Here is a 17218-nt window from a genome sequence, read left to right as displayed (position 1 = left end):
CCGATCTCTCTCACTATTACGAATCCCCACTGTTGAGTAATCACATGCTAGAAAGAAACAGGTCTATAGTTGTCTTACTTTTCATAGATTGTTTATTAAATTTCAGTTGATGATATAAGATGAGACAAACATTATTCCCCATAAACTTTCAGACTAATCAAAGCGAAAATTGTTAGTTTAGAAGGTTGAACTCTACAGGATCCAAGTCACTGACCCCTCTTACATTCCATTTTAATGAAAAAAGGACTAGACTCGAATCAAACTTTAAAACAACATAGTCGAATCATAAAAATATAACAAACTGGTGGTCCTTCACTTTTTGGCAATCTATTCAGATATAACCGAATACGAAGTTTGATTTCAAATGTACCAATTGCTGACCATAAACATTTTGAATATATACAAAGTCTGAATCGATCACCTAACAATAGATTCATCTCTGATAAAATACCAACCTCAGACAGTCACCAGTCCTTAACAATACACATTCAAAACTAAACTTGTAACATGCAACAACTTGATCAAGATCATTTATTTCCTATCATCAGCGGAGGAATTCCCAATTTTCTTCGATTCACTCGAAAGAAATATCTATTCACTAAAGTTTCCATTAAATCATGCTTCTCAAATAAATACCACATTTAAAATAGAGATACCCTAAAGATTTTACATTCTAGAATACTCAACGTAACAAGGTTATGTTCTTCCTGTTAACCTGATAGTAAATTATATGTTTAAAAAGTCAATTATATCAGGCTGATGACTAAGCAAGGGTGAGACTTTTATTTATGAACGAACCAATCAGATACGAAATAACAGAACTTGGGTTTTGACGTGAAATTCATTCATCCGTTTGACTAGACAGAGGTTCGTCATTTTAGCTGACATTAGATCATGATGAAAACCTGAGATCTAGTTTTTAATTCTAACTGTCAACTTTCAATTATAGTCCTAACTGATCGCACTGATTTATAACCCTCATTTAGTCCTAGTGAGTACGTGGACATTCTCAAGGTCATTTTAGAGTTTCTCAAAGGTCGTCCACAAATTATAGTTTAACCGACTTCGCAAATGAAAATGATGCATTCTTTTAAATTCCGTCTCTTGTATACCATCGAAGCATTTGAAATGTAGATTCGTAAATCTAAACTGGACTTCTCTAAAATGTTAACACAGCTTCTTTATTAACTTTGATCATATGCTTATCTTACAATGCACATTTAGGTTTTATTCTTTGATTTACTCATGTTTGACTGGTTGGTAAAATTGTAAATTCGGTTTAATGATTAACGAACTATTAAATTATTACACGTGACCAGTGGAGTCAAACCGTGTCTGTTGTGAAGCAGTTACTTATTGAAGAAAATGGTGGATGGTTACGCAATATCGTAAATTGATTGAAGTTAGACATTAACACTGTTGGACACTGGTTCAGTGGTCTAGATGTTAAGCGAGGCTGAAGGTCCTTTGTTCGATTCCCGTGCGTGAGGTCGTTGATATGCACCGCTCAGGAGTCCTATTCTAAGGTGAGATGGCCGTCCAATGATCCCAGGTTTTCAATGATGGTCTAGCTTAAATTAACTCATGAATTCAACCATTAAATTACTACAATTTCCACAAACCCTCATTGTGACAATAAAAATACTTAAATCTTTGTATTATGGAGTGATAAAAATATATAATCGTAGAGCTTCATTTTTTCTTTCTCGCATGATTCAGTCAAGGTATGTCCAAGGATATTTGATAAGAGTATAATGAAGAGCAAAACTAAAACAACTTTGATGAACATTCGAATATAGAATATCAGTCAAATAAACAACGACTCATAAACTTGTCCACATAGATATGAACTATCTGTATTCTTAAACCTTTATATAAAAGCTCAAAAAGACTTGCAATAGTTGTCCAATCGTTCGTGGTTATTTTTAGATGTTTACGGTAACAAATAAAGTTTTACATTTTTAGGCTTCCATCGCGAACTGATATAAACTATTTTACGAAATACTTTGTCACTATATAAATGAAAAAATTAGCCATAAATATTCTAGATGTACCGTCTTAACTTTGAATAGTTTATCCAGAAAAGTATAGTACCACAAATTTAGCGTTTGTTTCATTATTAGTCGTTAAGAGTTGTGGTTTCTGAACAATATTGTAAGAAATATGCGACAGTTATTATTAGTCAACTAAATTATGCTTATTTCAAATAAGAAAGTAATTTTTCATAACGATTCACGAATGCATCGTGTAGCATATTGATAGATAGAGAGATAGACAGAATAAGTAGATTAAAGTTTTGATTGAGATCATGAATCGATCGCTGTGAGATCACCACTGAAAACCTCCGAGCACTGGACAAGTGTTTCGTCCCAGCATGGGACTCCTCAGCACTATGCATCAAAGATCCCGCACACACGATCCACATATGCCAATAAGAGACTTATCAATTGCAGTTCTAAACATCAATGAGAAGATTCAAGTAAACAATACTAAATGAATTTAAACGTCACCTTATTGCACAAACAAGTGGTTATCAAACCTCAGTAACTGAGTGAATAACGCAACGTAAACGATACTGGGTTCGAGTCCCAGAGTGAACATCAATTCTAAAACGCAAGTACATCCCGACCACAAGTCCCTTTCAGTTTTAGTCACTATCCATTTTTGCTTATAATTTATTCAGAACGTTTCATAAATTCTCTATTTGTATAGTTAAAAAAAAAAAAAAAAAACTGAAAGTGAGAACTTCAAGACAAGTAGTATGATTATTTTTTACCCTTAAATTGTTATGAATAACAAGTAATGTAGATTACACGAACAATTTTCTAATCTGTCATTCATTTCTTATCTAATGTTGTCTCTTAATAAAGAAAAAAAGAAAAAGAAAGTAAAAGAAACGTTTGATGATTTTATCCGCTTTATTAAAGAAAAACAAACAAACAAACAAAGATTGTCGTGTACACATTAAAAAGGAGAAGGAAGAGAAGGAGAACGAGAAGGAGAACGAGAAGAAGGAGGAGGAGGAGGACGAGGAGGACGAGGAAAAGAAAATCAACAATGCACTTTTAACATTTCCGTCAAATCAGGAAAGAATTATTCTTATCATCATTGTAATTGTTATTTAAAATGTTTTATTCAATTGATTCTAGGTTGTGACATTAATGATAATGTTTAAGTATTAATGAATACTATGAAATGTCATGGGTATTTAGTGTTACATTAAAGTCTAACTGATATCCAGCTGTTAGTCAGTACATATATAAAACAGTAGTATAGAATATACAATCAGATTATGTTATCAATACCTACTAAAGTGATGCATATGTATGGTGTGAAATCTTTAAAACGTGTTAAATATGAACACTAGTTGCCAAATAATAACCATCATAACATTACCGTAGTATTGATGACTAGTCGTTCATTTAACCGAACGAAATTTGAATAACGCATTCAAATTGGAAAAGAGGGGTGTTTTAAATTTTATACTTCTTAAGTATTAGATAGGCTAAAATAATCGTAACGAAGTACTTAAATTAATAAATCTATAATTTACTGATTGAAATCATGAGTCAATTAAAGCTAGACAACCAAGGAAAACTTGGAAGCACTGGACGTCTCAGCAGTGCGCATCCATGATCCCACACCACGCGAGATTCCAACCCAGGACCTATCAGTTTCGTGCCAGGCGCCTAACCAAATAGACCACTGAGCCGGCATCCAACGATGTTAATGTCTAACTTCAATCAATCCACGAAGCTGCACCACCGTATACCATTGTCTTCAGTGAGTTGATATCTCACAACTGACCTGGTTGAACTTCACTGGTAACGGCTTCTCACTAGAACTCCAGGAGTCTCTCCTGGAGTCAGTCACTAGTGAGCAGATGATAATTTACATGACAATGATGTGAAACTATGCAGATTTTAAATATAATAAAATATGACCTGTACTAAAAGTATAACTGAAACGAGTCGAATTTTATAAATGTCGGTGGAAAGGTTGAAAATGATTTAGTCTATCAACGCTGGTTTAAAAATATAAAACCAATTTACTTATATCGATCTACGTCATCGACTTTCAAATCTGTGACGTCTATAGTGAACTTGATGTGGACTACGATAGATATCGATCAATAGAATTCAAAGTTAGATGTCTTGAATCGATTACTACATTCCAATTAGGTTACAGTGATTGATAAATTAAGATTTTGTGACCACCAAGCGGTATCATATAACTTAAGTATTGAAAGGTAGAATGAATGAACCTGTAAAAATATTGTTTGGTTTAATATGTCTAATTTTGATTTTAATGTATGAAGAAACGTATAACAAAAGTATTTTCAAAATTTGTGTCCTTTTTAACACTGTTTTCTGTAGAATCACTTATGTTTACAAATGTCAGAACTGTGGTCTACGGTAAACGCTAACTTAGATGTTTTGTTTAGTTTTTTTTAAATTTATTTTATTGCTCGTAAGTTTTGCAAGATCGACTTTGACAAATGCTTAATTCATTCTTGATTAAGTTACTTTGAAACATTTCGATTGTTTGTTTTCTCACCTTTGTTTATAATATCAGTAAACAGTAAGCCCCAAACGGTACGGCCGAGGGTGAAGAGAATCAGTTCTCCTTCTCAAAATGCTCTCACGTGACCATGAGTAGACAGCCACTGTCAGGGAAGTCCTACTCACTGTCTTCTCGTAGTATTACTGTTTCTTACGAAATCCAGAGGACAAAAAGCGAATGTTCGGCGCTTTACCCGGGTCGGTGGATATGGAGGATCTACCTGGAGGAGTTGGAAAACCCTTGATTCCAAATTAATGGTGCACATGGACTCCAGGATTCTAAGGAAACACATGGTGTATGAACCTATATTTGGTCACCGGCTCTCATGGGATTACATCTCCTCACGTTGCTCCATTGGCTTGTGGATCAGACCTTTAGGTCTAAGGCCTCGGATGTGGTACCTTAAGAAAACCACTTGCTTCGGTTTGGGCACCCGGGCAGTTCACCGGTCTTTTTAATTTGAGTAATATGTACTCCATGAAACGATGTTGAAATGATAGTAGATATTCAGATTGTTCTTCTTGTAAACTGTAACTTGTTAAATCCAGAACAAACTGAATCAGGAAACGATTCACAGGTTTTCTTCATGTACGTAGCACATGGTTGTATAATTCAATAATCTAAACAGTCTCCTTAATATCTCTGAAAACGTCCCACTACATTAAAACATAATTATATGAATGAATAATATTCTTTTCAATGTATTTCTCATCAGGTACTCAACAATTATGAGTCCAAATGAATAATCCATAAAATTAGCCAGATGTAAGGCAGAGTATCTAGAGAGTATATGGTTGAAGATGAAATAATGGCATTATACACAGCCCTGAAAGAAAATGGATATCCCGAGAAACTTATAATTAAAAATGGAGAGAGTAGACAATGCCTAACCATGAATAAAAAGCCTCTGTATATACACTTATAATTCAGAGGCGATCAACCGAGTGAAATGCTAAGACTGAAATTAAGCAGATCGATTGAAAGGACTTTTAATGCAAGTAAATTACAGATAATGTTTTTCGCAAGTCAAATGATCACTCTGAGGTTGAAAGATAAATTGCTTAGAGTAGCCACCTGTTTCCGTATCTATCAATTCAAGTGCTCCTGTGGAGCAATTTTTACTGGCAAATATTCTAGGAATTTGTACATTCGGGCTTGTAAGCACCTTCCAGTGTGGTTAAGTAAAGATGCAGTCAAAACGGTTAACAGCTCAATTTTAGCCCATTTAATTCAGACGGGACATACAGCCAACATGGAGCAATCTTTCACAATAATATATCGTGTTAACAGCAGTCTACCTAACTCCATCAGACTGAGGATCTTGCAGACAGCTGAAGCAATTGCTATTCGGATAAAAAGAACCAGAGCCTTGTATCCAAAAGAAATATGTTTAGTCGTTCCTTTTACCCTGGCAAATTTCAGGGCCAGCTGGTTAATATGATTATTAACTAATAATATAGTGACGTAATTCGATTAATGTTCATTTTTATGTCCAAAACTTATCTTATTATTATTATCATCATCTTTATCATTGTTTTATTCACTTGGTGTTGTTTATTTGTATCTTCCTATTGTTATTTAGGACTGCAATTGATCAGTCTCTTATTGGCATATGTGCATACTGTGCGGACTGCCTCGATATTGCCTGAAGACCTAAAATTCTTGTTTTTGACCATTATCTTGTTCATGAACTTTACCATTGTTATTATTATTATTATTATTACACTTTTTTGAGAAATTTATTCAGCATCCACTCCCTATCTACTATATCTGACCTAATTCATATTATTCTGTACATCACGTAATTCCTGATTTTTATTCCTGTTATGACCTTGGATCGCTTTTACCCCGTGATACTTGTTATGACTTGACCTTGGTCTGTGTAGTCTAAATTATGACCTTGACGCGTTAGGCTGAGTGGCTTAACCTTGAGTCTAATACGCGTGAGTTCGATTGGGGTAGAGAGAACTATTCTAAATCCTGATTGGTTGGCAAGCACGCGAGTGAAAGAAGACAAGACAGTTGGAACACTAAACTCTGGATTCTCTGAATTCGGATTACTACAAAAATGTACATGAATAAATAAGTGCATATCTTGACCACGACGTAGGATAATTTGGAAAAATACAGTTATGCCCGAAACAGGGAATTAGGGTAGAAATTATAGTGCAAAATATAATATTTAAATTACAATATTTTTGGAACAAAAAAGGGTATGCTAGTGAATGATACATAGAACGAAAGCTCGTGTTATGTAGAATAAGATAGGGACAAAAATAAATATAAGTGTTTTACAGGGTTTGAATGAAATGCAATAACGTCCCAAGAAAATAGCTTTCGTAATTGTCTGGGCTTCTTAATTCCCCGTTCATAACACCTTCCCCCTTTAAAAAAAAATAAAAAAAAAATGGTTAGTTACTATATACAGGTAAGTGCTGAGATATCATCATTGATATCTTCCTTCGGAAACGTATGTTCTCCTCTTTGGGTCTACCTGTAGAATATCTGGTCTTCTGCGTTTCCGTGATGCTTTCCTAATAGGACTTTGTTCAGGTTGCGTGGTCTTCTGAGTCGCTGAGCATTTTATGTCAAAACTGTCCAGAATGATTCTCCACATTGAGTCTAATTTCTCGGTTTTCTGTGAAGTGCCAGCATTTTCCAGTATGTGGTTGACATGGCGTGTCCACTTCTGTCCTTCAACTTCCACCACATACATTACGTTCCCTTGTCTCTTAAGTATGCGTCCACTGGTCCATTGTGGAGGTGAATATCGGAAATCGCGGACGTATACTTTCTGATTTTTCTGGAAAATTCTGCGTTTCGCCCCATGATGGCGATCAAATTGGTTTTCCATCTTTCTGTTTCTTTTTCCGATGTCTCTTTGCTGTGGTTTCATGGCATCGAGGGCAGTTCTTACTTTTCTACCAAACATAATTTCTGCTGGGGACATTTGATTTGGTGTTGATGGGTTTGGAGTTGTTCTATAGACCAAGAGAAAGTCATCAAGAATCTCCTCTATCTTTCCCTCCCCTTTTGCCTTCAGTAGCGCTCTTTTGAAGGTATCTACAAACCTTTCGGCCTGACCATTCGATTGTGGATGGTACGGAGGTGAACGGACATGTTTGACTCCAAACCTCTTGCAGAAATCTGAGAAGATGGAAGAAATAAACTGAGTGCCGTTATCTGTCACGAGAACATCTGGAACTCCAAAACGGGAGAATAACTGCCGTAGCTTCATGATAGTCTGTTGCGAAGTGATTTGATTTATAGGAAAAATCTCCGGCCATTTTGAATAAGCATCAACACAAACGAGGAAGTACGTACCCTGGAATGGGCCAGCAAAATCAACATGTATACGCGACCAAGGTTCTTCTGGAGATGGCCAGGAATGTAGTTCAGCTTTTCGTGGACACTTAGAAACCTCAGCACATTTTCTGCACGCACGCACGAAATCTTCGATGTGTTCATCGATATTAGGCCAATATACATAACTTCGAGCAATAGCTTTCATTCTTCCAGTACCTGGATGGGCTGTATGCAGTTGTTTCAGGACGAGTGAGCGTAAGTTATACGGAACCACTACGCGATCAGCAACCATTATACAGTCATTGACGATGGATAAAGATTGGCGTCGTTGATAATACTGTTTCAGTTCATGAGATGTTATACGTGGGGGCCAACCACGCTGGATAAATGTAGATAATCGTCTTAAGATAGGATCGCGGCGAGTGTGTTCAGCGATTCGAGCAGCTGTCACTGGAAGAATTTGTCGAAGATGGTTTATGTAAGATACGGACGACAATTGAGAGGAAGCAGAAGACTTTGATGTAGACATAACATTAGAAAGAAGTACATGAGATTCCGAAGTTTCACTAGCGCATACTTTGTCTGAAGTATTCGATTTGGAAATTTTATGAGAAGGCAATGAATCGGCGGTATTTGATTTGACATGGTGAGAACACATAACATTTGAATTGTTTGATTCAGAAAGATCATAAGAACATGTTTCATCAGAAGCATTTAATTCGTTAATATCCAGAGAGGATGATTCGTCGGAGACATTTGATTTAGAAATATCATTAGGGATTTGGATAGAATCATAGGAAACATTTTGAGAACATACCTCATCTAATAATTTATTCAAAGTATCAACATGTGCAATCCAATCTAATCCCAATAGATCTAAATCGTGTCGATTTGTTAGATAACAAACATCTGTAAATTTACTTCCCATAAGTTGAACATTGCATAGGACCTCTCCTGTCAACTTTACTATGTCTCCTGACGCATTTCGGGCGACATGTTCTGTCGGTCGGATGGATGGGCATCCTAACTTGTGCCATGTGTTCTTTGAAATCAACGTGACATCAGAAGCAGTGTCTAACTGAAGTCGTATAAGTTTTCCATTTACTAATAAATTTACAAATTTCCGCCTATTTTTAAATCCAACTTTAAAGGTTGCAAACGTGGTTTTAATCTGACTATTTGATTGTTGCTTTGAATTTTCACTACGATGTTTAGTCTTGCGTTTATTTAACGAACAATGACCTTCTTTGTGGCCAATGCGATGACATTTGCGGCATTTATGATTCTTAAACGGACAGAATTTTGCAAAATGCCATGCTCCGCAGAACCAGCATGGTGATGGGGGGTTGGCAGGTTTTTTCATGCTTGTACAGTTTTGTTTCGATGATTTTATGGATCGGAGCGCATTAATTGAATCAGAACCGGAAGGTTTACCCTTCTGTTGCACCATCGCAGTGTCATGCTTGAGATTAAGTAACCGCTGACATTCGGTTGTGACCATTTGTAATGTCATATTTGGTTCTTGTTCAATGCGTACCAACATTCTGGTACGGACATCTGCATCTTCTTCATTCTTTAGACCACATATGAAAATCAAGCATTTAAATTGGTCCGCTGTGATTTCGTTTATTTTGAAGCGTTCGCACTGTCGATTTACCTTCCCGGCATACGTGAGATAATCGTCCTCTGGAGATTTCGTTATTTGGAAGCATTTATAGCGAGTATTAAATAATGAGGACTGTTCATCGAAAATATCAGATAAAATCTGGACTGTATCTTTGAATGATACATCTCGTGGATTTTGCGGCAAGATAAAATTCACATATTTATTATATTCCTGTGTTCCCAGTCTTCTTAAGAGTAAGCGGACTTTTGCTGCGTCATCAAGATGCGAGCATTCAACGCGGAAAATATCTTCACAGCGGTGAAACCACGAACTGAAAATGACATTAGCTTCAGGATCATACTGGAATTCAGAAATAGAATTTATGATGCTTTCATGCTTATCTGATTGACAAGCTGAGGACGACTGTAATGAGAACACTCGTGCGAATGCATCCAAAAGCTTCGTCTGATTTGCCTCATTTTGTGCTTGCTGCATTTGAAGAATAGTTTTAAGGTCATCCAATGAAACAGGCATTTTGTACTGGATCAATCAATATAGGAAAGAAAAAAAATTCTCCGTCGCCAGTTGTTATGACCTTGGATCGCTTTTACCCCGTGATACTTGTTATGACTTGACCTTGGTCTGTGTAGTCTAAATTATGACCTTGACGCGTTAGGCTGAGTGGCTTAACCTTGAGTCTAATACGCGTGAGTTCGATTGGGGTAGAGAGAACTATTCTAAATCCTGATTGGTTGGCAAGCACGCGAGTGAAAGAAGACAAGACAGTTGGAACACTAAACTCTGGATTCTCTGAATTCGGATTACTACAAAAATGTACATGAATAAATAAGTGCATATCTTGACCACGACGTAGGATAATTTGGAAAAATACAGTTATGCCCGAAACAGGGAATTAGGGTAGAAATTATAGTGCAAAATATAATATTTAAATTACAATATTTTTGGAACAAAAAAGGGTATGCTAGTGAATGATACATAGAACGAAAGCTCGTGTTATGTAGAATAAGATAGGGACAAAAATAAATATAAGTGTTTTACAGGGTTTGAATGAAATGCAATAACGTCCCAAGAAAATAGCTTTCGTAATTGTCTGGGCTTCTTAATTCCCCGTTCATAACAATTCCATTCTCCTCTCTCTCTCAGCCCATGCTGATCACATTTATTGTGATCATTATTTATCTCACAATTTCATTTCACTTATAAACTGATTCTGGTCAACAACTTCATATTAGTCAGCCCCAACATTAACGATTTGATTGAGGTCATGAACCGATTGGTATTAGACCACCATTGGAAACCTGAAAGCACTGGACGGCCGTTTCGTCCTATTGTGGGACTCCTCAACAGTGCTTATCGACGATCCCGCTCGCGGGATCTTGCGCGCGAGACCGAAGGCCCTGGGTTTGAACCCTACGAGCAGGATCGTGGATGCGCACTGCTGAAGAGTCCCACGATAGGACGAAACGGTCGTTCAGTGCTTCCAGGTCTCCAATGGTGGTCTAATATCAATCGGTTCATGATCTCAATCAAAAACCCAATAATCTCCACAATCCCTATACTGATAATTAACGATTTGATTTGATTTCATATGACAAACAACAATTCTTGATTCACATATTATGATTTTAAATGATGTACTATGCCTTATATCTGACCAATTTGATGGATTATTCATTTGGATTTATAATTGTAGAGTACCTGATGAGAAATAAATTGAAAAGAATATTCTCCATAAAATGATGCAGGTCCGACTTTTTTCCACGATAACTTTGTAATTTTAGACAACTCTTTTAAATGAGTTGAAAACCTTCCTATAACCCCTAATGTATATATTTCATTTTTCTATTGACCTTTACCATTATTCGTAATGAACTCGTATAACTTAATCAATCACTGATCATTGCTTCCATGACTTACGTTTTTAAACTACTGCCACAAGACATAAGAATTATCGATTATTAGCCAATAGTGTAATCTGGAAGTTTCCAAATATCTCATATATTTCCTGTATAATGATAATAATCGTTCATTTTATGTGGATGTATTTCAAAAGTTGATTTATGGAGTTCTCCTATGAGATCATGACAAATGGATTTTAAAGCACTTCCATTATGATGCATTTACCCACTTATCTTATGATAAGAGGATTGTGCAATATCATAAGTCGATTGACTAACAGTTAGATGTTCATCAGAAGGGGTTTGTGGAGATTTTAAAAATTTCACAAATTGAAATCATGAGTCAATTGAAGCCAGACCACCAGCGGTGTAGTTGGTTAAGCGCCTGGCGCGAGACCGATAGGTCCTGGGTTGGAATCTCGCAGAGCGCAGGATCATAAATGTGCACTGCTGAGGAGTCCCATGCTGGGACGAAACGGCCGTCCACTGCTTCCAGGTTTTCGATGGAATTAAGAGGTTATGCTCTGGGTGAAAGACCTAAAATTCTTGTTTGATCACTGTTGATTTTAATAGTAGGACCAACTTCCATTGATTATGTTCGTACAACCAATTTTTGATGAAACTTTTGAAGTAGAAAATGTTATAATTGTCTATGGACAGTAGAAAAATGAGCAAAACTATAATTTATGGACGAAGCAATCACGCATAAGATAACAGATCTCGGATTTTGGCGCGTAATTCATTCATCCATTTGGCTAAATAAAGTTTCGGCATTATTGCATATATCAGTTCGTGATGAAAACCGTAAATCTAATTCCTAACCTTGACCATCAACCGTAAATCATAATTCTAATTCCTTACACTGGTTTATAACTCACATTTAATCTAAGTTATTAGGTGGACACTCTCAAAGTCTATTTACAGTCGCTCAAATATCATTCATAATTGAAAATCTCGCCAAAAAAAAGATATTCAAATTACAAAGTTTAAACCCTTTCATAAAGTTTATACTGTCTGTAAAAGCGTTAATTGTGAAATTATTTGGTGGTGTTTTTTAATCATAACATAGTTTCCACCTAAACTGTTGCCATGACAACGTGATAAATTAATTTTAAAAACAAAAAAAACGTTTAATGTTCATTAATAATGGGATTTATTAAAATAATTAAATTTTAATAACTTTTCGGTTTATCAGACAAATTTTTTTATACAGATTTCTATGGTGTAAACAAAACAGAAAAATAATTAAATCATCACGATTCAATCGGTGTAAAGTTAATCTTCATGCTCAACTCGAAGAAACGGTTTTCAGAGTTAAATAAATACGAATTTGATTGAGTTTTTAGCATTGAAGAAATCTAGTCATCAAGGTAAATTATATAGAACTTAGATCGGAAGAAAAACTGAACTGGTACTGTTGTGAGCGAGGACAACTAATAGTAATGTAGTATAACATACTATTGCATTGTGTAAACAACACTAAGTCACAGAGTAAGCTAACATTTCTTCATATCCTTTAGGTATTTCTCTATGAGCTAAATAACATTGTAGTAAACGAGAACACAAATGGGGACAACGGGATAAATGTCAAATACAAAAATACAGAATCTCTAAATAACATCTGAGAATCATACAGTAAATAATTCATTTGCAATATGTCAATCAGTCATCTCAGACTTCACTATTCCTTCGTTACCATACCAATCATTCACTGTTCTTGATCTATTTCCTTCTATCTTCTTAACCTTATGCTGTCAAGCACTCCATTTTTGATTGGTGCTAAATACTATTTATATCTGTCGACATCAGTAGCACATACGACAATAGTTTTAGAGTTTACTGTCGACTACCTACATTACCAGATGAAAGATAAAAATTTAGCTTCTTTCTTTACATTTATTTTCTTCAGTGTAAAGCAAGGAAGTTTCTCGTCAATGATATTACCGTTCTGACCGGTCATTAATCAAGTCTGTATATTATATATGATTACGGAATTCCGATTAGATTATACTGCATCTTTCAAATCACAACGTTTAAAGAATGTCTGAAATATAATTTCGTGTCATTTAGTTGTAATCATGACAACTACATGAAAACACAAACTGATGGAAACAGTTGTAATTGTACTTTATGAAGAGAAAACCTGAGTACCTTTTATGTCATCAAGTACATACTACAAGAAAAATCCAAAGTACATACAGTACATATAATAAGTAAAATTAATTAGGGGGAATTCGATATAAGTTTGTATTTCTAGTATGGATATCCAAGATACTCTCATCAGAACCATCTGATAACTTTCCTTATTATGTAAAAGTAACCCAAGTAGGATCAGCAAATTGTACGGCATGAATTTTCTATAGTCTATACGTTATTAAGAAGATAACAATAGTTTATAATGAACTGTACTTTATTCGTATTCACAGTGGATAAAAAGGGAAGAATGACAAACTTTCAAAAGTCTTTTGGGATCTTAGTCGGCCTGTTATCTTGTGTTTAATTACTGACATACGGTTCATGTGATCGTTATATTTCCAACACTATAACTGTTGTTCTATCTTTTTCATCCTTAAATTAATGTAAGTTAATTAGAAGCTTGTTACTTCAAGTTTAAAGTTACTTTTGCTAAAGTTGTTATTTCTTATCTATAGTGAGTTGTCTATTTAATCATGTGAATAACTGAGTCTAATTCGTTTTATCATTGAGTTTTGGAAAGTAATCACTTCGTAGCCAAGATTATTAGGTAGATTTTTATTTGGAATATCAGTACACCGTCCGGAAGGTCGAAGCCTAGATTAACAGATTTACAAATCATAGCATATCCAAGACATAGAAAATGGCTACAAAATTCTTGCAATTCATTGTCTATCGACAAAGAATATATCAGAAGCGTTTTTTGTGGATATTATAGTAATTTCAATGATTGAGGTCATGTGTCAGTTAAAGCTAGACCATTATCAAAAACCTGGAAGCACTGGAAGGCCGCTTCGTCCTATTGTGGGACTCGGCAGTGCGCATCCACGATCCTGTCTCGCCAGATTCAAACCCAGAATTTAACCACTAAACCACTGAGCCAGCCGGAATTCAACGGTGTTAATGTCTAAATTCAATCAATTCACGAAATTGGGCAACACATCCATTATTGTCTTCAGCAGGTTACTCTCTCACAACGGACCCTGTTGAATTCCACTGTTCACTGCTTCTCATTAGAACTTCAGGAAATACTTCTAGAAGCCAGTCACTAGTGAGCATATGTTGATACAACCCGCTGAGGAGTTCCATAACGAGACGAAATGACCTTCCAGTGCTTCCAGATTTTCCATAGTGATCTAGCTTCAGTTGACTCCTGATCTCAACCATTGAAATGACAATGAATATCGTTAAAATTCCATCAAATTAATCGTATTTTCTATAGTAGTCCGAATAAAAGAAGGTTTCAAAACTATCTTTACAGTTTTGTTCATTCTGTTTTATTTTGAATACACTGTAAAAACACAGAAGAAAAACCGGAAACAGTGATAATAATAATAAAGAAGAAGAAGAAAAAGAAAAAGAACAGAGAGAAGAAAAATCAATAAACAAAACTATGACGTAGGTAGTTCTTGGTATCTTATCTACAAAAAAAAATAAAATAAACGACATATTATAACATAATAATCAGATAATTAATTACAAAAACTTTCCAACATTGAAACACAATATAAGTACTTAGACATTCAAAGTGAAATACAGGCATTCGTTTAGGTATATACCATACATTGCTATTAATATGTTTACCGGAATCAAGTCATTATTATTATTATTATTATTATCCTGTCTGACAATTATTCATATGAAATGGGATAATAGAAATATCTGGAATAGGATTCCTAACATTATTATGATTATTACTATTAGTAGTATTGTAAAGAATTGAGGTATTTGCATTATTATTATTATTATTATTATTATTATTATTATTGTTGATTGTCGTTGGACCGTATGGATTATTCATAAAAGTTTGATCATTGGTTGGATGTAAAATAACCGGTGGTATAATCACTGTTGATGTATTCGAACTAGTAAGATGATTTTGTTGAATACCTGTTGAATAATTTAAATCTGATGCCATTAGAAAAATAGGAGCTAATGATGAAGAATTATTTGTTATAGGAGAGAATGATAATTGTGGTGATAGTGGTGGTGGTGGTGGTGATATGGTATTCTTCAATTCATTTGTATTTTGTATCCATGGTTTAGAAGAACTAGTATAGATTAATGAAGTAATATCTGGTTGTTTAAAATTAGGCATAGTATCATTTATAAAACATTCAGAGGTATTATGAGGTGGTGATATATTACTGATAATTGTATTAAATTGATTATCAATTAATTGATTGGAACAATATGGTAATTGATTATAATTATTCGATAATTTATTGGTACATTGTGTTGATACATGATCATTGATTGAATGAATATTATTCAATAATGAAGTAGTATCTTGTGGATATGTACAAGAAATATAATTTAAATAATTTTCTTCTATAAAATTTGTAGATAAATCAATTTCATTTGTATGTAAGTTGATCGGACTAAAATATTGAAAAATCAAGAAAGTTTTCATGATGACATTATTGTTTATGTTAGATAAATAAAACGAATGAAATTAAATATCAGTATAGAAATTTATAACTCCGCCTGGAACCCTCTGAGGAATACTGCCGGTCCAAAGCCCGGACAAAGGAGGAGCGTTGAGCATGGGGTCAGCGACCCGCTAAGAAAACGCTAACCAGAAAAAATTATTCAAACCTTTTAAACTCTGCCCTGGGATTAAGAATGTCTTCATTTAGAATAGCTATGACATTTTATGATGAAAGCCGAGTTCCTTCGGCAACCAGAGCAACCATTTATTTAGGTACATGGAATACTCGTACAATGTAGGAAACTGGAAAACTCTTCCAAATTGCTGCAAAAATGAGAAGATACAACCTAGAGGTACTTGGGATTAGTGAAACACATTGGACACAAGTTGGACAACAACGACTAGCTTCAAGGAAGCTATTGTTATACTTCGGCCATGAAGAAGAAAATGCCCTACATACACAAGGAGTTGCATTGATGCTGTCCAAACAAGCACAAAATGCACTTATAGGATGGGAATCTCGTGGACTAAGGATCATCAAAGCCTCCTTCAAAACAAAGAAAGAGGGCATTTCAATGAACATCATCCAATGCTATGCGCCCATCAACGATTACAATGAAGACGCTAAGGATCAATTCTACAATAGGCTGCAGTCAATCATCGAGAAGTGCCCAACAAAGGACCTGATCATTCTGATGGGAGATTTCAATGCCAAGGTTGGAACGGACAACATTGGATATGAAGACATCATGGGACGACACGGACTGGGAGAAAGAAACGAAAATGGTGAGAGATTTGCAAACCTATGTGCCTTCAATAAACTGGTCATAGGCGGCACTATATATATAGAAATTTATGGAGATTGTAGTATATTCAGGGTCGAATCCATGGATCGATCTAGGATGAACAACTCTGGAACACTTTGAAGTACCAGATGGCCGTTCTGTTCTAGTGTCTGACTACTCAGAAATGCCTATCGATGACCCCGCTCGTGGGACTCGAATCCTGAGCCTTTTACCTCGTAAGAGAACGTTTAACTCCAACGATGTTAATGTCTAACTTCAATCGATCCATGATCTTGCGTAACCCTTCATCCGTTATCTGAGGTGGATGACTATATCCACATAACACGGATTGAACTCCATTTAGCATTTCAGCATTAGCTGAATTTTTTTTGAGTCTATTGCCGACACTACTAAT

At 35.3% G+C, this 17218-nt stretch overlaps 1 protein-coding gene across 1 annotated transcript in view; it reads right to left on the bottom strand.

The window, feature by feature from the left end:
- Positions 1-14841: 14841 nt before the first annotated feature.
- The window catches only part of MS3_00009516 (uncharacterized protein), an 82046-nt gene continuing 79669 nt past the window's right edge, over positions 14842-17218 (bottom strand). The window contains exon 14 of the mRNA XM_051217899.1: positions 14842-15968. Within this exon, the coding sequence (XP_051064331.1) occupies positions 15203-15968 (766 nt within the window). The 3' untranslated portion in view covers positions 14842-15202. The remainder of the gene's footprint in view (positions 15969-17218) is intronic.

This window comes from Schistosoma haematobium, chromosome 7 (genome assembly GCF_000699445.3).
Source record: "Schistosoma haematobium chromosome 7, whole genome shotgun sequence".
In the NCBI taxonomy this organism is placed as follows: Eukaryota; Metazoa; Platyhelminthes; class Trematoda; order Strigeidida; family Schistosomatidae; genus Schistosoma; species Schistosoma haematobium.
The sequence above is the reverse complement of the archived record's forward strand: the minus strand, read 5'-3'. Positions and strand labels throughout refer to the sequence as shown.